Below are 25,527 nucleotides of genomic sequence, written 5' to 3'. Positions count from 1 at the left end.
CGCCGTTCGTCTTTCAGATGGCTTGATTTGTATTTTTCATCTGTTCATGCAGAATGTTAAAACGAAAAAAAAGTGCAGTTTAAAAATTTACAAAATAAGTTCTGTAATTGCAATTAATGTTGTGTTTTTCTGCAGCTTCCTGCCACCTTTGAAAAGATTTGATCTGTATGTTTCACTCAGAAGAGCCCTTTGCTCTTGGAAAAAAAACTGTTATTTATTGTTGGCTTCAAAGCTTTTATTTTCTCTTTTTTCAAAGAAGATTAAACTTTTATACATGCATCTGAGCATGGAAATGTGAAGCTACTGTCCTGTGTGTTGGGCCGGTAAACATTACACAAACCTGTCCCTCTGCATCGCTCCATTTACATCCCTGGTCTGGACGGCTGGACGGGAGCCGCTGAGGGGGCGGGGCCGGGTGCTGCTGAGGGGGCGGGGCTGGGGAGGTGATGCTGAGGGGCGGGGCCGGGTGCTGCTGAGGGGCGGGGCCGGGTGCTGCTGAGGGGCGGGGCCGGGTGCTGCTGAGGGGGCGGGGCCGGGTGCTGCTGAGGGGGCGGGGCCGGGGTTCACTCTGTTCTATTCAGACACGTTTCAGTTCCTTCATTTCACCTTAAAACAAAAACCAAAAGTGAGAAAGAAGCACTGAGCAGTTTTCTTTTATTTGTAGATCTCTCACACACACACACACACACACACACACACACACACACACTCAGCTGAAACACTCCATGCTGGCCTTGGCTCGCTCCATCTCGTGTAGGAAGTTGTAAAACTGAGGCAGCGTCAGTTCTGAGAGGAGGAGAGAGAAGAAGAAGAGTTTGAAACTCTGAACACACACTGAACTGAACACACACTGACATGAACACACACTGACCTGAACACACACTGACCTGAACACACACTGACATGAACACACACTGACCTGAACACACACTGACATGAACACACACTGACATGAACACACACTGACATGAACACACACTGACCTGAACACACACTGACATGAACACACACTGACATGAACACACACTGACATGAACACACACTGACATGAACACACACTGACATGAACACACACTGACCTGAACACACACTGACATGAACACACACTGACATGAACACACACTGACATGAACACACACTGACCTGAACACACACTGACATGAACACACACTGACATGAACACACACTGACATGAACACACACTGACATGAACACACACTGACATGAACACACACTGACATGAACACACACTGACATGAACACACACTGACCTGAACACACACTGACATGAACACACACTGACATGAACACACACTGACCTGAACACACACTGACCTGAACACACACTCACCTGAACACACACTGACCTGAACACACACTGACATGAACACACACTGACATGAACACACACTGACATGAACACACACTGACCTGAACACACACTGACATGAACACACACTGACCTGAACACACACTGACATGAACACACACTGACATGAACACACACTGACATGAACACACACTGACATGAACACACACTGACCTGAACACACACTGACCTGAACACACACTGTCATGAACACACACACACACTGCTGCTGCTTTCTGAGGCCTGATGGCCTTTCTGTGCTGAGCTGAGACTGAACTGAACATGAACACATGAACACATGAACGGGGTGTGATGCTCGGTGGGGGACCCCGGGCTCCAGGGTCCAGGTCCTGCAGACCCACAGCAGCGTCTCCTCTGCTTTCTATTCAGCCTGTTTTCCTCCGTTTCCATGGAGACGGGGTTCTCAGACTGCCGGACGGCTGAGCGGGGAGAGGAGGACCTGCAGGCTGCAGCGGAACCTCCAGGACCGGGACCGATTCACCCTCCGCTGCTCATCCCGGGTCAGAGGTCACTCACCCATGTAGACATTCTCTGTGGAGCTCCCCCTGCGGACCACCAGCTTCAACTGCAGGGCGACAGAGTGTGTTCAGAGGCGGGGCAGTGTGTGTGTGTGTGTGTGTGTGTGTGTGTGTGTGTGTGTGTGTGTGTGTGTGTGTGTGTGTGTGTGTGTCTACAGACCTGCAGGAAGATGTTGCCCGCCTTCTGGACCTCGCTGGTTCCCACCGTCACTGTGAACAGAAGCAGTCAGGGTTAGTTTCATCTGAACGGCTCCGGAAGCAGAGGCTGAGGCCGGACTGCCGGACTCTACTGGACTCTACTGGACTCTACTGGACTCTACTGGACTCTACTGGACTCTACTGGACTCTGCTGGACTCTACTGGACTCTGCTGGACTCTGCTGGACTCTACTGGACTCTACTGGACTCTGCTGGACTCTGCTGGACCCTACTGGTTCTGGATGTTTGGGCTCAGTTACTGAACCTTCCTTTTCTTCTTCTCCTCATTTGACCCCCGAGGTGGGTTTGACCTCAGGTTTGACCTCAGGACTGCAGGACTAAACCTGCGGGAGGCGTCGTCACGGCGACGGGTCGTCTGAGGGCCAGAGGTTCCCAGAGACGAGGCGTCTGTCCACCCGTCTCCCTCAGAGCACTAGCATCTCACCGGGGCCGCGCTGGGCCCTTTGACCTCTGAACCTCCTGACTGGTCTCACCACCTGACCTCTGACCTCTGAGCGGGCTCACCTCCGAACTTCCACTCCAGGTCCACCAGCTGGTTGACCATCAGCGTCTGTCCCACGGCCAGCCGCGACAGGGAGCCACAGTTTTCACCCCACTGCACAGATTCAGCAGGGTTAAGGTCAGGGTTCAGGGTCAGGGGTCAGGGGTCAGGGTTTAGGGACTAGCAAAAAATTAGTCAAAAATTACAATGTTTACATTACAATGAATCATTATTGGAAATATCATAATAACAACAATAATAACAACGAGGTACAGAGACGTCCACACCGGGTCTCTGCTCTTCACTCCCTGGACTCACTTCTTTCATCTTTGTTTATTTTCATCATTTATTTATTTTTCTCTTTTTTTGTCTTCAGTTTGTTTCATTCTGTCACTTTTTGAAATTCACGTTAAAAAAAGCTGCATCTGTGTGTGTGTGTGTGTGTGTGTGTGTGTGTGTGTGTGTGTGTGTGTGTACCTGCTGTGAGAAGTGAGCGGCCTTGTCCTGGTTCAGTCCTGAATGAAGACAAGCAGGACGGTTAGTTAGCTGGTTAGTCAGCTGGTTAGTCAGCTGGTCAGGAGACACTGACGGTCCTACCTAAGGTCAAGAGGTCGTCTCTGATCTGCTCGGAGGTCAGGTTCTTCTTCACGGCTCCTGAGGAACAAGACGGAACCCGGGACGGATCAGCGCTCTCACCGGGTCAGGCAGTGGACAACTAGTCCCGACATGGACAACTAGTCCTGAGGAGGAAAACTAGTCCTGTGCCGCTGCCGTCTGCAGACTAACTGTCCTGCTGGTCACCAGAAGCGGTCTGGGTTAGTTGTAATAACTGCAGTCGGGGTCAGTTGGATTAACATCTCCAGGTTAGTCTAGACAACTGAATCTGGCTTAGTTAAAGCAGCTAACCGACCGGTCAGCTGGAACAGCTGGAGCTGCAGCCAGTTCAGTGAAGGAGAATCTGGGGTAGCTCAAAGGACTAATGTGGGTTAGTTGCAGTACTGGTTAGTTGCAGTACTGGTTAGTTGTAGTGTTTACAGTCAGAGTTAGCTGTGATATCTCGAGCCTGGGTTAGCTGTGTTAACTAGTTTGGAACGGTTATATCAGCTGGAATCTAGTTTGAGTTAGTCGTATGAATCACAGTCAGAGTTAGTTGTGGTTAGTTGTGGTAACTAGAGCAGTTTGGTACTTTGTCATAACTAGGCTCAGTTAACTCAGTTAGCCTCTGTAATAATTATGGTCTGGGTTAGTTGTAACTGCTGGTAGTGACTAGTCACAGTAACTTGAGTCTGGGTAGTTATAAAACACAGAGTCAGGGTTAGTTGTTTCATCTGGCCTGAGTTAGTAGCAACCACTAGTCTGTATGACGGTGTAACAGTTACAGTCTGGGTCAGCTGTAGTAACTACAGTATGGGTTAGTTACATCGAGTACAGACTGTATCAGACATTAACTAGACTGGATTATTTCTCATAACTAGCAGCTGGAATGCTTTTATTAGTCCTGGTTAGTTGTGGTAACTAGTCTGGTTACTCTGTCATAACTCCAGGCTGAATGAACCTGAAGAATACGTGTCAGTCGTCACGTTGTTGGTCAGAGTAAAGCAGGCTGGTAGTTAAAGAGCGGCGCTTCGCCGGGTGCGTTGGGTTTATTCACCCTGCGGCAGCAGCAGGACGCTCTTCATCAGGCTCTTCAGCGGCCCGGCGCTCAGACCCTGCTCCGCCGCAAACTCCGAGAGCTGCTGCATGAAGCGCTCCGCCTGCACACACACACACACACACACACACACACACACACACACACACACACACACACACACACACACACTGATTACCTTTGATAACTCAACCGAAGTAAAACAGTGCCTGTTCTATTGTGTGCATGTGCAAATTAATGCGGGTGTGTGTGTGTGTGTGTGTGTGTGTGTGTGTATGTGTGTGTGTGTGTGTGTGTGTGTGTGTGTGTGTGTGTGTGTGTGTGTGTGTGTGTGTGTGTGTGTGTGTGTGTGTGTGTGTGTGTGTGTGTATGTGTGTGTGTGTGTTCACCTCTTTGGGCTCCAGCAGGAACTGGAACAGAATTTCAATCAGACGCTGAAATTGCTGCAAAAAAAAAAAAAGAGAAGAAAAATAAAGAAAAACGTTTTAAAGCGACACTAAGGAACTTTCAGTTTTCATTGATTTTGGCGACGCCAGTGGACAAAGCGGTAGTGTTTTGCCTGAAGGAATACTACAGTTCCCATGAGGCCTAGCGCGTGCTGCTCCCGGTGGCGTGCTGTCGGACTGAATTCCCTTCATTAGTTTCCAGCGGCTGTGTGAAGGACGGACAGCGACGAGGTCATGAATCTAATGGTGGCTAAACAATGTTCTATCATGATGTGACGCACGCCGTAAAGCAGTCCGCACATGTGGAGTGTTTCAGTGAGCAGGGTTCCTCCCACCCTCCTCACAGCTGCTCAGTCCAGGTGAAGCAACACTGACGCCCTCAGGCGGACAGAGGCTCATTCAGCTGCTGGAAGTCGATGTATCGTTACTAAAGATATTAAAATGTTTTATTAAGGTTGAAAAGTTAACAAGTGTCGGTTTAAGAAGCGAAATCAGACAGAATGAAAGAAGTGATGAGTTCCTGTTTTAACGTCTTTCTCGATTCGTTACTGATCTGATTTTCAGACGGTAAAAGTCAGAGGATGGAGGTGAAACTCCCCTGGAAGAGCTTCTTCTGAGAAAACTCTCAGACACTGGAAGAAACTGATTTAGGCTGAAACGAATCGCTCTACACAGAACAGCGTTTCTGCCGTTGCCATGGAAACACACATTGTTTTCAGAACGAATTTCTAAAGCAAAATGAGAAAGAAAGCCTTTCCTCTGGAATGGGAGACTGGTTAGTGTTGGATGTTGAACACTTGTTTTTATTGTCACTGTTACAGAACAAAAGAACACAAAGCCTGTTCTATTCATGGTTGGCTTTTAACATTTTTAACATTTCTATTCTATTTATATTTGCTTTCTCTGTTTGTGCTGCTGGGACACTGTCATTTCCCTTTGTGGGACAAATAAAGGACCATCAATTCAATTCATTTCATTGATTTTATTTGATATTTTGATATTTGATTTGATGATATTTGTTGCATCGTTTTGAGTGTTTTCTGGAAATGTGTGTTATTGTGCAGCACTACGGAGACGGGTTGTTGTTTGAATGTGAACACTGGACTGGATTATTAGCAGTTTAAAATGAAAAGGTTGTGTGAAGCACGACTGGACACAGGTTAAAAAATAAACATGCAATCAACAACAAATATACATTCAGAAAAGAGAGAAGAGATGTGATCTAAAGCTGCTGTTCTGACCGCGAGTACAGTGAAAAGTAAATGTTTCCCTTCAAACCAGCCGATGTGCTGCTCGGCCTTTACAGAATATCACAGTATCAGCTTCTGGCTTCACCCTGGAGCACACGGTTAGTGGTAACCTGTAGAAAGCCCGAGTCGAGCTGAAGCAGGAGAGAAGCGGCTTCCCTCCGGAGCCTCTGCCTCCTGCGGGATCACTTCAGTCCGCGGAGCAGCGGAAGCGGCTCAGTCCTGCCTCTGTTCCCGGAACAAACGCGTCTCGCGCCCCGGGAGCCGCGGCGGACTCTACCTGCTCGCTGAACTTGTTGAGCTTGCTGAAGTCTGAGCTGACAGAATCCGGCAAAACGTCTCTGTTGAAGTGAAGTTTCATTTTTCTCCGTTTTTATTAAAAATCCACCGACGAGCAGCTCCGCATCACTTCCGGGTTCGTCACCGCGCATGCGCGCTGGCGCTTCACAGCTGCACGAAGGAACAGAGAAAAATAGAAATATTTTTTGTTTGGAAGCTCATATTTTAATTAATTAGTCTTAACCGTGGCATGTTGGATCAGATTAAAGCCATAAGATGAAAAAAGAGCAGAAAGGAGAAAAGAGCAGGCCGTACGAGGAATTAGTCCCATAATAACTATTCAAAACAAACTTTAAAGTTTTCCTTTTTGTGGTGCAGACAATACATAATATAAAAATATCATTTCTTTTAATTACTACAAAAAATAACTTTTAATTAATTAATACTAATTTCAACATGAAGTCAGTTTTAAAGAAACTTTCAGTTGCAAAAATATGGTAAAAACAAAAAAATAACTATATGATATATAATAGCTATTGTATTGTGCATGTTTTATTTTTCGTTTTTTTAGATGAGGGACTTGTTTCAAAATGTATTTATTTATTTATTTATTTATTTTTAATTCTCATGCTTTGCTGGATGGTTTGGCCGGAAGTGAGGATCTTGCTGCCAGTTTTGACCCATGCACCTTATGTTTAACACTGTTTTTTTCGAACACCAGCAACAACTTTTCAATAAAGTGTGTTCCAGTCTGAAGCTGAGCTCTTCTTTTCCAGCGTGGACCAGAGGTAAAAGGTTCTGTCAGCAGGACGTCTCACGGAACCCAACACTTCATTTATTAACTGATAAAGTTCTATTTTACAACCGACTATTTCAGTTTTAACATGTTTCAAAGTTTCATTGCATTTGATTTAAATTCATTTATCAACTTAAAATGTAATTCGTTTGATTTGAAGTAATGTAACAAGTCAAGATTTAATTTAATTTAATTTAATTTAATTTAATTTAATTTAATTTAATTTAATTTAATTTAATTTAATTTAATTTAATAACTCCAGATTTAATTCAACAACCTGATTGGAATCATTGATTAATTACTTTAATGACTCTAAATTAAGTGACATTCATTGATTTGTGCTCGCTTGTTTATTATTTTCTGTTCTTGTTGGCTTTTTTCCCGCACTTTGCGTCGCTCCGGCTCCTGCCTCCTCGTGCAGCTCGGACTCTCACCTGCAGCAGACTCTCCGGGCCAATCAGGAGCCGCCTGTTTGCGCACGTGGGCGGCGCGGGATCGACCCACGCGGAGGTTCACCTTGTGTTCAGTGGGGCACGCGCTCGTAAAGAGAGAGAGAGTGTAGAGTGCAGAGAGAGAGAGAGTGTGTGTGTGTATGTGTGTGTGTGGATGTGCAGCAGCACGCTCTCTCTGTCTCTCTCTCTCTCTCTCGCTCTCTCTCTCTCTCTCCGGATTGACGCCTCGCTCGGTTTTTTTCTTTAGTTTTCTTTAGTTTTAGCTTTGCGCTCCGCTGCTCCAGACTCTTCTCCCCCGGAGGAACTCTCCTGCTCCGGTCCCGGTCTCGGTCCCGGTCTCGGTCCCGGTCCCCGCTCCTCGCGCCGCGGATGAGTTTGATCTCGAGCAGTTATGTAAGTATTCCTCTCCTCGTGTTCTGTTGTGGTTCGCGCTCCTCGCGCTCTCCCGGCGGAGCCGCGCGCCCCGCGCGCTCGGCCTTTTCCTCCCGCCGTGTTTTCGGTGCACTTTGTTGGAAGCGGCTGCGCTCGTCCACGTGCGCGCCGCGCCGCGCGTCGCGCTGCAGCGGCGGACAGATGTTGGCCCGGCGGGTCGGGACCGGGTCGCGCAGCCGCGGGTTCTGAACTTTGAACCCTCTGACCCACCACACGGGTCTGCATGTGCACGCGGCTGCTGGTGCGCGCCTGTGCGTGAAGCGTCCCTGAACCCTGAGTCCTGAACCCGCTCAGCTTCAGCTTCAGCCTCATTCCTTCTCTCTCTCCACGCGCCTCACTTCATCTTGTACGTGAACAGCGTTTTTTTTTTTTTTAGAGAAGTTGTACTTCCTTCTAGGATCCCCCCGCGCGCACACACACGCGCGCGCGCCCCGCCCCGCCTGGCTCCTGGAGGACAGGTAGGGACAGATTTGTCTGCAGACAGGGGAAAGTGTTGACTCAGATTCCAGCGGATCTCACTTCAGGGTGAAGGGTTTAATCCAGCGGGGCTCAAAGTGAGGGGAGCGGCCCCCCGGGGGCCGCTGGAGGGGGGAGATGTCTCAGATAAATTGTGATTAATCTGGTGAAACACTAAAAAACACACTTTTTAAGAGTTTTGTTGTTTAACTGGAACAGACTGAAAACCAAGTTTTGATACATTTAAGACCTGAAACCCACGATTAAAGGCTGATTTACCAGGAACCGTGGAGCACTGAGTGTGTGTGTGTGTGTGTGTGTGTGTGTGTGTGTGTGTGTGTGTGTGTGTGTGTGTGTGTGTGAGGCTGATTAACATGCATAGCGTGGTTATTAAAGGGCTGAAGAAGAAGCAGGACTCAGTCCGTCTAGAGTCCTGAGAGACGTGAACATTTAAACACATTGATGGAAAATCCTGAATTTTGTTCATGAAATCAGTTTAATTTAAAATCTATAGAGTCAAAAACAGCAGAGACCAGCAAGAGTTTATCTCCAAGAGAAGACAAGGTAACAGGAACCCTGCAGAACCAGGCCCAGAGACTCCCTGCAGAACCAGACCCAGAGACTCCCTGCAGAACCAGAACCGTTCTTCGACCGAGTCCTTCTGTTGACTCTGTTCTACGTTCTGCTCTTCAGGAATGAAGTGTTGAAATCACGATACACACATCAGTGTTCCGCTGATCCCGGTCCTCTGGGACGGTTCTCTGTGAGAACGTCCTAAAAGTCCCGCTGTTCTCCCCAGCGAGGGTCCGATCGCCCTGTTAGCGGGGCTAACATGGCGTCCCTCACAGCGTTCTCATTGGCTATATGAAGGTGGGCGGGGCTAACATGACCTCCAGCAAGTCGTCTCCATACTGGACTCTGTAAACCAGGTGTAATGTGATTGGTCCAGCCTGTCACATGACCACATCACGAGGCCAGAGGAGGAGCTGTGATTGGCTGATTGATCAACAGATGATTGATGTGAAAATCAGACTCTGGTCCAGAAGAACCAGAGTCAGAGCCCAGAACCTGGTCTGGAACCCGGCTTTATATGGACTCTTTTTGAAACCCACACATCGCCCCCTGCTGGAACTTCCCTGGTATTGCAGTTTTCCTGCCCTCCAGCATTAACTTCACTTTTCACCAGCGGAGGTCGGCGGATAGTCTGGACCGAAGGCGGGTTCGCCGGAACCGACGCCGACCCCATGAGGAAGCCCGAACCCGGCTCAGTGATTGGTCCGGACTGGAGGAGGAAGTCCCGCCCCTTTAGGCAGCGAGCAGTTAGCCTCAACACACTGAGCCTTGCTCCGGAGCTCCGCCCCCAACGGGGACAATGTGAGAACGGGGCTCCGTCCGAGCTGCGAGGGGCCAGAAGGTACATGACAGATGAGGAATGCAGCCCCCCCAACACACACACACACACACACACACACACACACACACACACACACACACACTTCGGGCAGTGAACAATCCCCTCTTGCAGTGCGGTCCCTAATCTCCAACTACCAGACACATCTTTGATGTGAAGCCCCCCCCCACCTCGCCGGCCCCCCTGTCCCCCCGTCCTGTGCAGCCCTGCCCCCCCCCCCCCCCCGTTCCGGGGCCCCTCGCTCGGCCCTCCATCCTTCCTCCGCTCCTCATTCATTCTCACTTCCCTTCTTTCTCCAAGCTGCTTCAGAAATGAAATGTAGGTTTGGAGACACACACACACACACACACAGAGACACTCACACACACACACACACACACACACACAGAGACACTCACACACACACACAGACACTCACACACACAGACACTCACACACACACACAAACACACACACACACACACACACTCACACACACACACACACACACACACACACACCCACGCCGCACACACACACACACACCACAAACACACACACACACGCAGACACTCACACACACACATTTTTTCAGTTTGAAAACAGTGTTTTTAATACAGACTCTGAATGGTGTTGGGAGTGTCCGCGGCTTTAAGGCGGGATGCTGAGCGGAGTGTTCGGACCGACGGACGCTTTACGTTAAAACGGCCATAAATGCAGAACAGTTTGAAAATGCGATTAATCCTGATTGAAGCTGGTGTCCGGAGTTTCCGTTCGTTTCCAACGTATGAATCATTTTTCAACAGAGCTTCAGTGTGTCAGTCTGGTTCATACTGCAATATAACATCAGCATAAAGAAATATAAAAATGTATTTATGAGCCCCGCCTTCGTCTCATAGACCCCCATGTTATCTGAAAAAGCGCCGGTCAGCTTCAGCCAATAGACTTCGAGCTTCCGCCTTGTCCTGCTGCCAGTCAACATGTGGAGCAGCCAGAGAGCACGTCGCTCGCCCAGCAGAGGAGAGTTAGCTCTGCAGCAGATATATCCACCGTCTGCTGAACATCCACCGGAAACAGCTCAACATGGAGGATGCTGTAGGACTGGAGGCTCTCATTTTCACCCCACGGATAATATCGTGCACAATTAAAGGGGCGTGGCTTGGTCGCTCATGAAAGCAGAGGGAGGGCGGAGCCTCGAGACGTTGGATTAAAAAAACTTCTCTCTTTCAAAACTCCGGACACGAGCTTTAACTGTGGAAATACACTGATCAGTCCTGATTCAAAACAGTCGTGTTTTGACGGCCCTGGTGTTTATTAAATCTAGTTCCACGTCTGACGTGAGGATCAGGCAGAGTTCTGTGGATCTGAGACGGTCCAGCTGACAGCGCCCCCTGGTGGTGCACCGTCAGCAGTCTTTCTGAGGGAGGAGGTGTCTCTTCTAGTGCCGTTCCACTTTTCATTGTTTCGTTGTATTTTTCATGCTTTCAGCCAGAGGTGTCAACGTTTACAGTGTTCTCTATTCGGGACTTCTAACCGGCTGTAACCGGTTACCGTAAATCCTCCAATAATGACCGGTATTCCATTAAAACCGTCTCCTTTAACCGGTGCATCTCTGAAGAAAGCTCCTTAAAGCCGCCTCCCAATATAAGCCTGTTTTTTTTGTCTTTTCTTTTTTTCTGTGAAGCGCTACAGCGCTACCCTGACAGTAGTCTGTGCTACAGCGCCAGTCCTCCGCTGTGGCCACTGTGTGTATTACACGCGTCTGGTAAAAATGACGGAGGGACAGAAAACATTAAACTCCGAGGTTGAGATTTAATTTTTTTCACATCAATTTAAAAAGTTAAATCGAATTAATCGAAGTAATTCGACATATCCCCCAGTTCTAAACTGCACTACTGTTTATTACTGTTTCAGTATTGTTTGATACTTGTTTTTGATAAATGAGCTCAGAACATTTTACTGGGTTCAAACTGACACAAAAGATCTTTCTGCTCTTTTTGAAATTTTTGATATATCAGCCTCTCTCCTATACATGCCTCCTTCCATTAAAGCCTGGTGCCGCTACAGCCGAGAGAAATAAAAGCCCCGGCTGCTGTAAGAGGATTGACGGTACACGTGACGTCAGAGATTTGTTTTTTTCTATAGCAGTTACGCTCTACAACCACTAGAGGGCTCTGTCTCCACTGGAACACAGTCCCTCAGAATCCCATTAAATCAAAGCCGCTCTGGTAGTTCTCAGACTACAGCGCCACTGTTGCAGCTGTTAAGTTACCGATATGTTCACTAAATGTTTTCTCACGTTTCTTCAATTTGTTGCCTATAAAATCGCTCATGCTAGCTATAGCTAGCTAGCATCAGGGATTTTATGAGACTGCTCTGTCGATAAAGTTGAGTTGCGTTTCCGTGGAAACGGATGGCGTTCTCCAAACTGCTGAGACGCTGCTGCTGTGTGAACGGGTTCTCCCGAGTCGTGACGTTCTACCTCCTCCGGTGAACAGCAGTTTAGTGAAACAGTAACTGAGCCGCTCAGCTGCTCAGTGACCGAAACGAGTTACTGAGTGACAGGAAATGAAGACTGGTGGGCCGAGCCGCTCTCTCTCTCCTCTCTCCTCTCTCCTCTCTCCTCAGTCCTGCTTTCTCTTCGGTCGTCCCTTTGGGGAAACCCTCGCTCAGGGAACCAATCAGAACGGTTCTTTGCTAAAACAGATTCCTGGACGAAGCATCAGCTGCAACTCGGACCTGCGAGAACTGGAGGTCTGTCCAGGGTCCAGCTGGACCGGATCACCTGGTGGACGCACGAGACACACACACAGGACACACACACTCACAGGATGCACACACACACACACACACACACACACACACACACACACACACACACACACACACAGTTTTAACTCAGCAGTCCCTCCAGGCAGCGGCAGGATCAAAGATTCCAGATCTAGATGAAGGCGTCAAACCCATATTTTCCAGATTCCAGGTCTTGATTAGTGAATCAGTCTGAGGGTGTCTTTGGAGTCCATATGAGGCTGTAAAGGTCAAAGGTCAAGATTTGGTCTGTGTGTCCTCCAGGTTTGAAAAGGAGTCCGGAGACCAGTCGACTGCTACAGCCGTGCCTTCCAGCCAGTGCTCCGCCGCCATCATGGAGGAGAACAACAACATGACGGCCACCGTGAGAGCACACACACACACACACACACACACACACACACACACTCTGAGCCACTCCCCTCGTCGCACCAGCTGTGCTTTTACAAGACTTTGTGTCTCGATGCCAAGAGACGGGAGGGAGGGGCCAGCAGGTTACACAAGGCTGAGAGAGGGAGAGGGAGAGAGAGAGGGTGAGAGAGTGAGGACGAGGGAAGGGGGTGACGGAGGGTGATGGAGGGTGAGAGAGAGTGAGGGGGTTGAGAGAGTGATACCCCTTTCCCACTGCAGCTAGCAGGTCGACCCGTGTTTTCGACCCGCTAACGATCGGCTTCAGACCCGGGTCTAGCCGCCTGCTGGCGAGCTGCGTCGCTGCGCTCTCCCGCGCTGATGGTGTCCCACGTTGATGACATCATCAGCACGACGGACCACAGCGAAAGTAAACAATGCAGCGGAACCCGTTACCTGTAGGCCCGGGGTCGGCAGGGTGGCACGCCTGGCATTACCACGAGGCACGTTGACATGTCCCCGTAGAGTGGCTGGTAGGGCGGAGCGGATTGTAAACGCGTCGTGTAAACGCCGGGTGGATCCGCTTCACTCAGAGCCGATTGTATGTCAGAGCCGATTGTATGTCGGAGCCGATTGTACGAGGCGGTCTACACCGATCGACAATCTGCTCCGTGTCTCATATAAACGCTGCCTGACAGCGGAGCGGAATAAACGGGGGATTATTTGTTCCGCATGCGTTCCCCGTACGTAGTGCCGTGTGACGTGCGCAGTAAACGGGAAGCAGGACAAAAACCAGCAGAAGAACGCCACGGTGGTTGAAAAACACTTTTTTAATAGAAACCTTGAGCGAAAAAACACTGGAGAGGCGACATGGAAGCAAATCGCGCAACAGCGAGTTGTATAAAGAGCTCCGTAGCAGAATAGAAATGATCGCTCCGTCGGTGTTATGGATTAACTGGTTCCCGTGTTAACGAATGACGGCGGAGGTCTGTGTGAACACCTGCTGATAACAGCAGCTGTTAAAGTAAGACTCACAAAAGACTTTAAACTTATACACACTCTGTAACTGTCGATAACCGACGTTCGCTAGAACGAGTACAAGTCTCAGTCATCTATTGGTCACAAGTTAACTCGGGCACCAGTTAATTCGAATCAGTGGATTTCGGAGCACAAAGTTAATGAAAGCACTTTTTGGAGTTAATAACAGAAAAAAATATATTTAAATATATGACTGTATGAATGGAGTAAATTTCGAGGTATGTTGGAAATCTTTTCGTATTTTGTGTGAACTTGTGTTTTAGTTGATAATGACACACACACACTGATGAGAACATTTTAAACTGGCACTCCATGACAAAAAGGTTGCCGACCCCTGCTGTGGACGAATCTCCTCTTCCTGGATCAGGAGGAGCTCTCTGGTCTCCTGTCCTGCCGCTGCTGGGTCGCCTTGACGAAGGAAATCTCACGCTGTGTCCAGAAACAACAACTAGCGCGCTAACGTAGCCACGCTAACATAGCCGCGCTAACGTAGCCACGCTAATGTAGCCATGCTAACGTAGCCACGCTACCATAGCCGCGCTAACGTAGCCACGCTAACATAGCCACGCTAACATAGCCGCGCTAACGTAGCCGCGCTAGCGTAGCCGCGCTAGCGTAGCGGCGCTGCGTCGACATCCTCATGTAAGTTCCCGGATGTGTCCCACTAAAAGCCGGGAGCAGCGACTCGGTAAAAACCCGAGTCGAAATGCCGATGAGGAGCCGGGTGTGAGCCGGGTTAAACCGGTTTATTGGCCAGTGTGAAAGGGGCGAGAGAGAGGGTGAGGGTGACAGGGTGAGGGCGGGTGAGAGGGTGAACTGATGAGAGCAGAACTGTGTGATCTTGTGAGATAAACGGCAGAACCCTCCAGAAGCGTCTCCTGTGGGATTCGAACCCTTCACTGTTATGTTGAGCTGCAGAACCGGACCGGAACGGAAGAGTAGCGGTCCCACCCGGGATGGGTCCAGAGCCCGGGTCTTTTAAAGAACCAGCTGAGTCCTGTCGGTTCTGCCGATCGCTGTACCGCGTCCTGGTCTCTGAACACGTCCCGGTCCCTGAAGGCGTCCCGGTCCCTGAACACGTCCCGGTCCCTGAACACGTCCCAGTCCCTGAAGGCGTCCTGGTCCCTGAACACGTCCCGGTCCCTGAAGGCGTCCTGGTCCCTGAACACGTCCCGGTCCCTGAACACGTCCCGGTCCCTGAACACGTCCCAGTCCCTGAAGGCGTCCCGGTCCCTGAAGGCGTCCCGGTCCCTGAAGGCGTCCCGGTCCCTGAAGGCGTACCGGTCCCTGACTGCGTCCCGGTCCCTGAAGGCGTCCCGGTCCCTGAAGGCGTCCCGGTCCCTGAAGGCGTCCCGGTCCCTGACTGCGTCCCGGTCAGAGGAGCAGCAGGAGAGCAGGGTTCCAGCAGGACCTCCTGCCAGAACCCGGCGAGAGAGCGTCAGTCAGACAGACCGGAGGAAGCGACTGTAATCACCTGTGTGTGTGTGTGTGTGTGTGTGTGTGTGTGTGTGTGTGTGTGTGTGTGTGTGTGTGTGTGTGAGGACAGACAGAAATTCCAGCCCTGCTCTCATTCCTGTCCAGACTTGCAGCGCGGAGAAGACAAACCGTCTGAGGCCGAGAACAAACAAAACAAAGTGAACACGCTGACCTTTGACCCCCGACCCCCTCAGGAGCTGCTGCTCTGCTGCAGTCCAGCTTCCCGTCTCGCCTCGTCACGTCCGTCTCACTGAGTCGTTCGGACAGAACCGTCTGCACAGCCGGCCTGGAGTGTGTGTGTGTGTGTGTGTGTGTGTGTGTGTGTGTGTGTGTGTGTGTGTGTGTGTGTGTGTGTGTGTGTGTGTGTGTGTGTGTGTGTGTGTGTGTGTGTGTGTGTGTGTGTGTGTGTGGAGGCTGTTCTGCTGACACACTTCAGTCCACTTCACAGTGTCCTCAGACCCAGAGGAGACTTCCTGCAGACCCGGACCCGGAGCAGACCGGTCTGGGTCTGGCGGACTCGTTCCTCTCCTGGCCCAAGTACAGAGTACTGGAGCGCCAAGTACAACCCGACTTCACCAGGAAAAACAACAGTCCCACTGAAGCTGGAAATGTTGGAGAAGAAAGACTCCCTGCAGAACCAGAACCAGAGGAGAACCCTGCAGAACCCTGTTTCCTCCTGCGGTTCAGCGGATTCCTGATTCTGGAGCGGGTTCCTGAGTTCTGGAGCGGGTTCCTGATTCTGGAGCTGGTTCCTGAGTTCTGGAGCGGGTTCCTGAGTTCTGGAGCGGGTTTCTGGGTTCTGGAGCGGGTTTCTGGGTTCTGGAGCGGGTTCCTGAGTTCTGGAGCTGGTTTCTGGGTTCTGGAGCGGGTTTCTGGGTTCTGGAGCGGGTTCCTGGGTTCTGGAGCGGGTTCCTGAGTTCTGGAGCGGGTTTCTGGGTTCTGGAGCGGGTTCCTGGGTTCTGGAGCGGGTTTCTGGGTTCCGGAGCGGGTTTCTGGGTTCTGGAGCGGGTTCCTGAGTTCTGGAGCGGGTTTCTGGGTTCTGGAGCGGGTTTCTGGGTTCCGGAGCGGGTTTCTGGGTTCTGGAGCGGGTTCCTGAGTTCTGGAGCGGGTTTCTGGGTTCTGGAGCGGGTTTCTGGGTTCCGGAGCGGGTTTCTGGGTTCCGGAGCGGGTTCCTGGGTTCTGGAGCGGGTTCCTGAGTTCTGGAGCGGGTTTCTGGGTTCTGGAGCGGGTTTCTGGGTTCCGGAGCGGGTTTCTGGGTTCTGGAGCGGGTTCCTGAGTTCTGGAGCGGGTTTCTGGGTTCTGGAGCGGGTTTCTGGGTTCCGGAGCGGGTTTCTGGGTTCCGGAGCGGGTTTCTGGGTTCTGGAGCGGGTTTCTGGGTTCCGGAGCGGGTTTCTGGGTTCTGGAGCGGGTTTCTGGGTTCCGGAGCGGGTTCCACCGCAGCGCCGGTTGTTTCACGGCGTCCAGCCTTGGCTCCGCCTCCGCCTGCCGCTCCGCTCTCTGCGTCTCGCCGTCGGGTCGACGCTGCTGATGCTTCCTCACACGGCGGCCGTCCCCGTCCTCCAGAGGACCGGACGGCTCTGGACGCTCTGTCTGAAGTCCAGCCTCCATCCCGGGGTTCCACCGGCGCAGTGGCATGGTTCTCATCTGCTCTCTACAGCAGGGGTGTTCAAGCTGTGGCTCTGGAGCCACATGTGGCTCCTCAGTCCCTCTGCAGCGGCTCCATGAAGCTTCACCACTGATACCTGAACAGACCTTTAACTTATTTTATATTATTCTGTGATTCGTCACTCTGGGTTCAAACGGGATTCAAAAAGGTTCAAGGAAAACTGGGAAAAATAGAAAAACCCACAAGAAATGACAAAAAAAAATGACAGAACAGCTTAAAAAACCTGAAATGTTTCTGATTTGTAACATAAGAAAGTTAAATATGGCAGAAAAAAGCTGAGAAAACTGTTTAAAAAGAGGTAAAATGGATGAAATGTCAAAACAAGCTTGAAAAGAACAAAACTGTTAAAATCAGGAACAAAAACCGGGTCAGTGTAATAAAAAGTTCTGTGTTCTGAGCTGTAAAAGCTTCAGGATGCTTCATCAGACCTGGTTTCTGTCTGAAGCCTCCTGAGCTGCTCCTCCTGGTTTACAGGTTAAATGGTCTCTCTGGCTCCAGAACAGCTGGACTAGAAACGTCGCTGAAACGGTTCTTCTGGTCCTGAAGGCTGCAGAACCGGGTCCAGATCAGCGTGTTGTCCTGATGTCTGGTGTTCTGGGCGGGTCCAGCACCCTCTCTGGGTCAGAGGTCACATCAGGGTCCAGCTGCTCTGCAGCCTTCAGGACCTACGCAGCCCTTAAAGCCACATCTCTCCCAGATCAGATTTCCTGGAGCCCCGGGCCGTCAGGACCAGGCCAGCGCAGCTGGAGGCGGCATTTGAAACTTCTTTGTATTTTCTAGGTTTTGTCCAGTTGAAGAAGTCAGGGTCAGGGTTAGGGTTAGTGTGTGTGTTCTCTGGTCCGGAGAGGCAGGCGAGCGTCTGGCCTGCGTTGATTGAGACCGTGTGGTGCGTTCAGGGACCGTGGGATTTGGTGAGGCCTGTGGAGGATCGGAGGTTCTGGACTGGTAACATTTTGCCGGAATGACCTTTAAATGTGAACTTCTGTTGGTGAAAATGTGGAAATTCTCACAGAAACTCAACAGTTTCTCCTGAATGTCGACAGGAAGTGGATTTCTTGAAGCGTCACACAGTGAAGGGTCCGGATTCCAGGAACCGCGTTCCTGTGGCGCTCTCGCCGTTCGCTCGCCGGTTCGCCGCAGTGCAGCCTTATGCGTGCCGGTTTTGGTCCATGGGCCAGACGTTGGACACCCGCTCTAGTGTCCAGCCAGATATTGACACGACGTCACTTCCTGTTTTTGGGTCCAGGCGCCGCTGGACGGAGACACGCCCCCGGCCGAGGGCCAGTCGGAGAGCGACAGCGGCGTGGAGCTGGCCAATGGCAGCAGCCCGCTGACGGCCGCCGAGCCGCCGTCGCCCCCCAGCCCCAAGCCAGGGGAGGCCCCGGGCCCCGGGGGGGCCGAGCTGGGCTCCGGTTCCACAGAGGGGACCCGCCGGTCCAGATCCAGCAGGAAGAGACGGCAGGACCAGGACCAGAGCGAGGACCCGGACCACAGCTGGACCTCCTGCAGCCAGGTGAGGCCTGCAGCCGGGCGGCGGCCCTGCAGCCGGACCGGACTCAGCGCGCGCGTGTGTGTGTGTATGTGTGTGTCCAGGAGAAGTCCTCAGGGACGTCCCAGCTGGCCCTGAGGGAGAGACCCAGACCCAGGACCATCTTCCAGGCCGGACTGACAGCCGGACACAACAAGACCCGCAGAGCCAGCAGGAAGCAGGAGGCCGGCGTGTTACTGGTACACACACACACACACACACACACACACACACACACACACACACACACACACTGAAGACTGAATCCAGTCTGGGATCAGGTCAGGACCAGACTGGTCTAGAAGAGATCCGGTTGGTTCCAGCCTACCTTCAGACCAGTGCTGGATCTGGTTTTGGACCAGTCTCCGGCTGGTTGTGGACTCATTCCTGACTAGTTGTGGATTAGTTTTTCAGTAGTCTGGACTAGTTCCAGATTGGTTTTGGTTCTGGTTTACCTCCTGCAGTTTCAGGTTAGCGGTGGACTGGTTTGGGTTTGGGGTCTGGATCTGTCTCAGGCTGGTTTTGGGTTCATTCCTGACTAGTTGTGGTTTTACAATCGTTTCAAACCAGAGAGTTATTTTCAGACTAGATTTGGTTAGTCTAAGAATAAGACTGGTTTAGTCTGAGACGAGTTTGGTCTGGTTATGGACTAGTTTGGTCTGGTTATGGACTGGTTTGGTCTGGTTATGGTCTAGTTTAGTCTGGTTATGGTCTAGTTTGATCTGGTTATGGTCTAGTTTGGTCTGGTTATGGACTAGTTTGGTCTGGTTATGGTCTAGTTTGGTCTGGTTATGGACTAGTTTGGTCTGGTTATGGACTGGTTTAGTCTGGTTATGGTCTAGTTTGGTCTGGTTATGGACTGGTTTGGTCTGGTTATGGACTAGTTTGGTCTGGTTATGGACTGGTTTGGTCTGGTTATGGTCTAGTTTGGTCTGGTTATGGACTAGTTTGGTCTGGTTATGGACTGGTTTGGTCTGGTTATGGTCTAGTTTGGTCTGGTTATGGACTGGTTTTGAGCAGGTTTTCGTCTCCATGGCAGGCTGGTTTGGGTGGATCTCTGTCCTTCACCGTCCTGCCTCTTCCTGTGCTTGCAGTCTTCTTTTGCCCAGCGGGGGGCGGCGGCGTCCGCCGGCGTCCCGGAGGCTCCTCGGCTGGACCTGATGGAGCAGGACTCCAAAGATTCGGCACAGAGCTCCGGCACGGCGTCCAGCTCCGAGACCCAGCCCGAGTACAACGTGAGTGAGACGGATCAGAGGGACACGGGGGACACGAGGCCTTCAGGGACCGCGATGCCTTCAGGGACCGCGATGCTCCTCGTAAACCAGCCCCGCCCGCTCCACACCCACACTTGGATTGTGGAGCTGGGGGGGTCTGGGGTTACTCCTCTGACTGACAGCACACTCAGCCAATCAGCGCTTCCAAACAAAGACGTCATCAAAATGCGTTACCTTCTCTCAGGGTTAGCTTTAGCTCTTTAGCTCTGGCTTCTCTCAGGGTTAGCTTTAGCTCTTTAGCTCTAGCTTCTCTCAGGGTTAGCTTTAGCTCTTTAGCTCTAGCTTCTCTCAGGGTTAGCTTTAGCTCTTTAGCTCTAGCTTCTCTCAGGGTTAGCTTTAGCTCTTTAGCTCTAGCTTCTCTCAGGGTTAGCTTTAGCTCTTTAGCTCTAGCTTCTCTCAGGGTTAGCTTTAGCTCTAGCTTCTTGACACGCAACAACACGCGAAACCGTCTTTTCCTGTCAGACCCTCTCCAGGCCAGACTCTTGCTCTGCTGATTGTTGTAATTCTTGGTATTTCGGCTCTAACTTCACTTACTGCAGCTTTCAGACGATGGTTAAAGTTTATCTCCGTAATCTCCGCTACGCGCAGTGATGGTTCTGATTGGCTCGGCCGTTTTACAGCCGAGTGCCATTCTCTTTCTGTTAGCTCGTCCCCAGACCCTCCCAGCTCCACAGTCCAAACGTGGATGCGGAGTGGGCGGGGCTGGTTCATGAGGCTACCGCGATGCCTTCAGGGCCCCGCGATGCCTTCAGGGCCCGCGATGCCTTCAGGGCCCCGCGATGCCTTCAGGGTTCACGATGCCTTCAGGGCCCCGCGATGCCTTCAGGGCCCCGCGATGCCTTCAGGGCCCGCGATGCCTTCAGGGCCCCGCGATGCCTTCAGGGCCCGCGATGCCTTCAGGGCCCCGCGATGCCTTCAGGGCCCGCGATGCCTTCAGGGCCCCGCGATGCCTTCAGAGACCGCGATGCCTTCACTGAATCAGGAAAAACTCCAGAGACCTGGAGAGGGTCACAGTGTGGAAGGCGTGAGAAGGGATCTGACAGAGCGCCCCCCCCCCCCCCCCCCCCCCCCAGTCCAGGTGTCCTCACACTCATAAACAGACTGGTTGTTTGCTCTGCATCAGTGGTATTCAGGTCACGGTGTCCCATCACTCTGCACAGCAGCGAGTGTGTGTGTGTGTGTGTGTGTGTGTGTGTGTGTGTGTGTGTGTGTGTGTGTGTGTGTGTGTGTGTGAGTGAGAGATGTGTTTTGTATTCTGGGAGCCGCGGTGGTTTGTCTGCGTTGGACGAGCCGGTGCAGCTGTCTTGACGCTCTGTCCCGTCCTGCAGGACAGTAAGGGCTTCGGGCTGGGCGAGCTGGTCTGGGGGAAGATCAAGGGCTTCTCCTGGTGGCCCGGCATCGTGGTGACGTGGCGCGCCACCGGCAAGCGGCCGGCCAACCCCGGCATGCGCTGGCTGCAGTGGTTCGGGGACGGGAAGTTCTCCGAGGTGAGGCGAGGACGCGGGGGACGCGGCGTCCCCGCCGCCCCGCCCGGCCCGTCCTCACGCTTGTCCTCCGCAGGTCTCGGCAGACAAGCTGGACTCCATCGCCGCCTTCCCCAAGTTCTTCAGCCAGGCATCCTACACCAAGCTGGCGTCGTACCGCAGGGCCGTCTTCCAGGCTCTGGAGGTGAGGACGACTTCTCCGCTAGGCCGGGTCAGAAGACCTTCACAAGATCTGAGCGTCCACCAGTTTGAGGATTCCAGGTCCAATTAGACCCGAGACACAGAGCAGGACTGCTTCCTGTCGAGTTATGACGAACCACTAGACCAGAGTCCTCTTCAGGGACTTCCTGTTAGTCCTCTTCCTCTGGTTCTTGTATCAAAGTTCTCCTGAACTCTGATCCAGATCTAGCAGGTGAACTCTGGTCCTCTTCAGATCCTGGGTCTCGGTTGTCTTGCTAGTGGACTCCAGCAGTCATGCTACATGCTACATGCTAAAGCCAGACTGCTGCAGTTGGCGGTCTGGAAGGCGTCCAGTGTTCAGTGTGTCGACGCTCCGCTGTACAGAAGTGCTGCTGTTGACGGGAAGCCGCCGGTCGACGCCACCTAGTGGCCGGTGAGCGACAGAGCGGGCCTGCGACCTCGGTCCACACACAGCGCCACAGCGAAGCCTGAGGCTCTCAAACACACACACACACACACACACACACTAGGGTGACCAGATGTCCTGCATTTTACATTCACGCGTCCCACAAATTGAGATAATGTCCCACATTGACAGCGGCACTTGATTTTTTTTTAAATGCAGTCTCACTGAAGCTTTCGCCCCACTGCCCGACCCCGCCCACTGCCCGACCCCGCCCACTGCCCGACCCCGCCCACTGCCCGACCCCGCCCCGCTGCCCGACCCCGCCCCGCTGCCCGACCCCGCCCCGCTGCCCGACCCCGCCCTTCTGCCTGACCCGCCCACTGCCCGACCCCGCCCACTGCCCGACCCCGCCCACTGCCCGACCCCGCCCCGCTGCCCGACCCCGCCCCGCTGCCCGACCCCGCCCTTCTGCCTGACCCGCCCACTGCCCGACCCCGCCCCGCTGCTCGACCCCGCCCTTCTGCCTGACCCGCCCGCTGCCCGACCCCGCCCCGCTGCCTGACCCGCCTGATGCCCGACCCGCCCACTGCCCGACCCCGCCCCGCTGCCTGACCCACCCTGCCACAAACAACAACAGCGTGGCTCCGGCTGCAGCAGCAGACATGGAGGAAACAGATAAAGACACGACTCGTAAAAAAAAATAAAAAAAGAAAAGAAAATGCAGCAAAGAGTGGGACACCATTTCCTCCTCGTGGGTCAGGCTGGAGTGCAGGGCGACTGCACCAAAGTTTTCTGTGATGTTCGTCAGAGCAAGTTTTCCGTTTCACATGGAGGTGAAGATGAAGTGAGACGACGCCAACAGTCCCAGACTCTCAAAACAGTCCGAGACTCACAAAAAACGTGTGGCTCAAAAGACACACAACGCATTTTTTCTTTTCAAAAATTAAGGTGGGGGGCTGTACAGAGGGTGTGGGCCGTATGCGGCCCACGGGCCGCCAGTTGCCCATCCCTGGTCTACATGGTCTAGGGCAGGGGTCGGCAATTACATTTGGCAGCGGGCCACTTTTTTGGGGGGGCACTTCAATCGCGGGCCAAGGCGTCTCCGGCGCGCGTCCATCCGCGGACTGGAGAGCGGGGGGGGGGGGGGTCACCGGACGCGTTTAATGCCACTGCATTCGCGCGACAAATGACACCACGCCGCACTACTATGGAAAGCCAAAGGAGTCACAATTCGCCACTAATCCAACGCGTCTGATCCTTAAGACGCCGTAAAAAACGCCTGTTTTTAAATATAGCGCCGTAAAAAACGCGCGTTTAGACAAATCAAACGGGCGTATTTTACGCCGCTCTTACCAAAGGCTGTAGAACGCCGTAAAAAACACCCGTTTTAAAATAAAACGCCGTAAAAAACGTGCGTTTTAAACCAGCAAAACGCGTGTTTTTTACGGCGTTTTATAAGATGTTAATGAGCTCCGCCCTCTGAAAAACACAGCCAATAAGGTTAATTTTCTGAAGCCAATCAGCAGAGAGCACAGCGAGGCCACAGCAACGGATCCAAGAGACTTGTCAGCTAAAGGAAATTACTGAAATTCAGAGGATTAAAATATGGATCTGCACGAATTAAAACATCTATTTTGAGATGCTAATCGTTACACTTTCTCCCATGTTCAACCTTATTTTACACAGACACCACAGAAGAAGAAGGGCGCAGCAGGCTCTCTCTGCACGTTGTTAGAAAAAGAGTGTGAGCAGCAAGACGTGGTGATATGTCCAATGATGCGATGCAGCATTTTTTCAGTAAAAGAGAAGAACTGAACGATTGTTTCTGCACATTTTATGTACGTCGCAGAAATTAAAGCTCGGGTCGACGATCTTGGAAAACTAGCATGTAGCACGAATATAGCATCTCCCCAAGGCTCCGCCCAGCTCCAACCCCATTGGAGGAGCGCCCGTTGGGGAGCGAACGCACTGGACACGGAAGTGCTGCGTGCGCGCGGAGTTTGTGATCGCCTCCAATGTTATGAACCTTTCTGACTGCCGCACACAACGCGCATAGCAGCGCAGCGCGCCGCTCCGCTTCGTTCAATTTTTCACGCGAGCCGCGAGCGGCGAGAGCACCTTGGCAACGCGCTCTGAATCAGGGCCAGCGCACGCCACTGAAATGAACGCACAGGGGGCTGGTAGAACGGCGAAGGGATTTGATTGGTTCCTGAAGAGCGGTCCGCGCCTGACGATTGGTCGGAGTTTTACACTCCTGTGGACGCTACAGTGGTCGATTTTTTTCCGCACCTTTTTCCGTCCACATAATGTACTGACTTCTCCCAGGGGGGAGGGAGCGTTTCACTCAGGATGACAAGAAGAGCTTTTGGACAACATCGTCTACCCGAGCTTTAACCTGGATCACAAGTAGTTCCTGGACTCAACAGACCAAGATTCCTTGCGGATAAAACCTGGCAGAGCAGTATTTCATGTCCCTTTCGAGGGGTTTTAAAGGAGTCATATTATGCCAAAATTCACTTTAAAAAAGGAGTCTTTACAGTCATATTGCCTCCCAGAGCCTCTGTATGACCCCCCCAGGAGTGAAACATTCAGTCGCCTCACTCAATGGTGGCTCCACTTTTAAGAAAATATACACTCAAACACGCGGTTCTGAAATCTTCCTCTTTCTGACGTCATGAAGAGAACACCCCCCCCCCCCCCCCCCCCCCCCCCCCCCCCCGGAAGAGGATCCAGCCTTGGCCGGCCCCGGTCCTGGACAGGTCGCTCATTTCGGCTGTATTTCTCATCCATCTCCAGTGTTTTCATAAAGTCAGCTCCTCCTCCGTCTCCAGGTGGGTCGCTGACCAGCTGACAGTTTTTGCTAACTTAGCCACAATTAGCTGGGATGGGAACGTAGCGGAGCTCCTCTCCCCAGCAGAGAGGCTCTTTGAGTCGGCCGCGGCTGTGACGGCGCCCGGGCGTCTGACTTCCAGGGCCGAGTTGGGGCCGATTGGGTAAACGGCCCGGAGCTGCTCCACGGAAGCTGGTCCCGAAGCCGGCGGAGACGCACGGCTCGCGGGGCCGCTGGCCGCTCCTCTCCTCGCCGGGACGCTCCTCTCCTCGCCAGGACGCTGCGGAGCTCCGGAGCCCAGCGGAGGCGCACTGCACGCCGGGCGCAAAGTCAACACACACCGGCAGCGCCGTCCAGTGAAGAGGGCTGCTCCTCTGAGAGGCTCTCTGCTCTCGATGTCACACCAACACATGATATAAACAGAAAATAAAATAAAAACACCTCATTTCGCTCCTGTCAGGTCGCTCTGCTCGTCCAGCCACATTGATCTGTGATTTATAGACTTCCAGCAAGGATGAGTACATGGTTTATGTTTTGATCTCAAATGAGAGCTTTTCTTTATCCAATAGTTCCTTTTGTATTTTTCATCCTACATAAAAAACAGTAATTTTTCTGCTGTCTGGACCCTGTTCAGCTGATTCTCTCCTCCCGAGGCGGCGGAATAACAAATATAGGAAAAAGTTTACGTCCGTGAGGTCGTGCATTGTGTTTTATTTTGAAACTTCCGGTGTAA

General features: G+C 52.1%; 1 protein-coding gene and 1 pseudogene across 1 annotated transcript; one reads left to right on the top strand and one right to left on the bottom strand.

The window, feature by feature from the left end:
- Positions 1-652: 652 nt before the first annotated feature.
- commd7 (COMM domain containing 7) lies at positions 653-7,872 on the bottom strand. The gene is made up of 10 exons (XM_030119260.1): positions 7,461-7,872; positions 6,232-6,401; positions 4,648-4,701; positions 4,259-4,361; positions 3,205-3,261; positions 3,085-3,122; positions 2,631-2,721; positions 2,069-2,118; positions 1,907-1,955; positions 653-786 (listed from the first exon to the last, which is right to left on the bottom strand). The coding sequence occupies exons 2-10, from the start codon at positions 6,310-6,312 to the stop codon at positions 710-712; spliced, it is 600 nt and encodes a 199-aa protein (XP_029975120.1). The 5' UTR covers positions 6,313-6,401; positions 7,461-7,872; the 3' UTR covers positions 653-709.
- The window catches only part of LOC115408474 (DNA (cytosine-5)-methyltransferase 3B-like), a 29,645-nt pseudogene continuing 11,739 nt past the window's right edge, over positions 7,622-25,527 (top strand).

This window comes from Salarias fasciatus, chromosome 20 (genome assembly GCF_902148845.1).
Source record: "Salarias fasciatus chromosome 20, fSalaFa1.1, whole genome shotgun sequence".
Classification (NCBI taxonomy): Eukaryota; Metazoa; Chordata; class Actinopteri; order Blenniiformes; family Blenniidae; genus Salarias; species Salarias fasciatus.
Note: the sequence above shows the minus strand (reverse complement) of the source record. Positions and strands in the feature narration are given on the sequence as shown.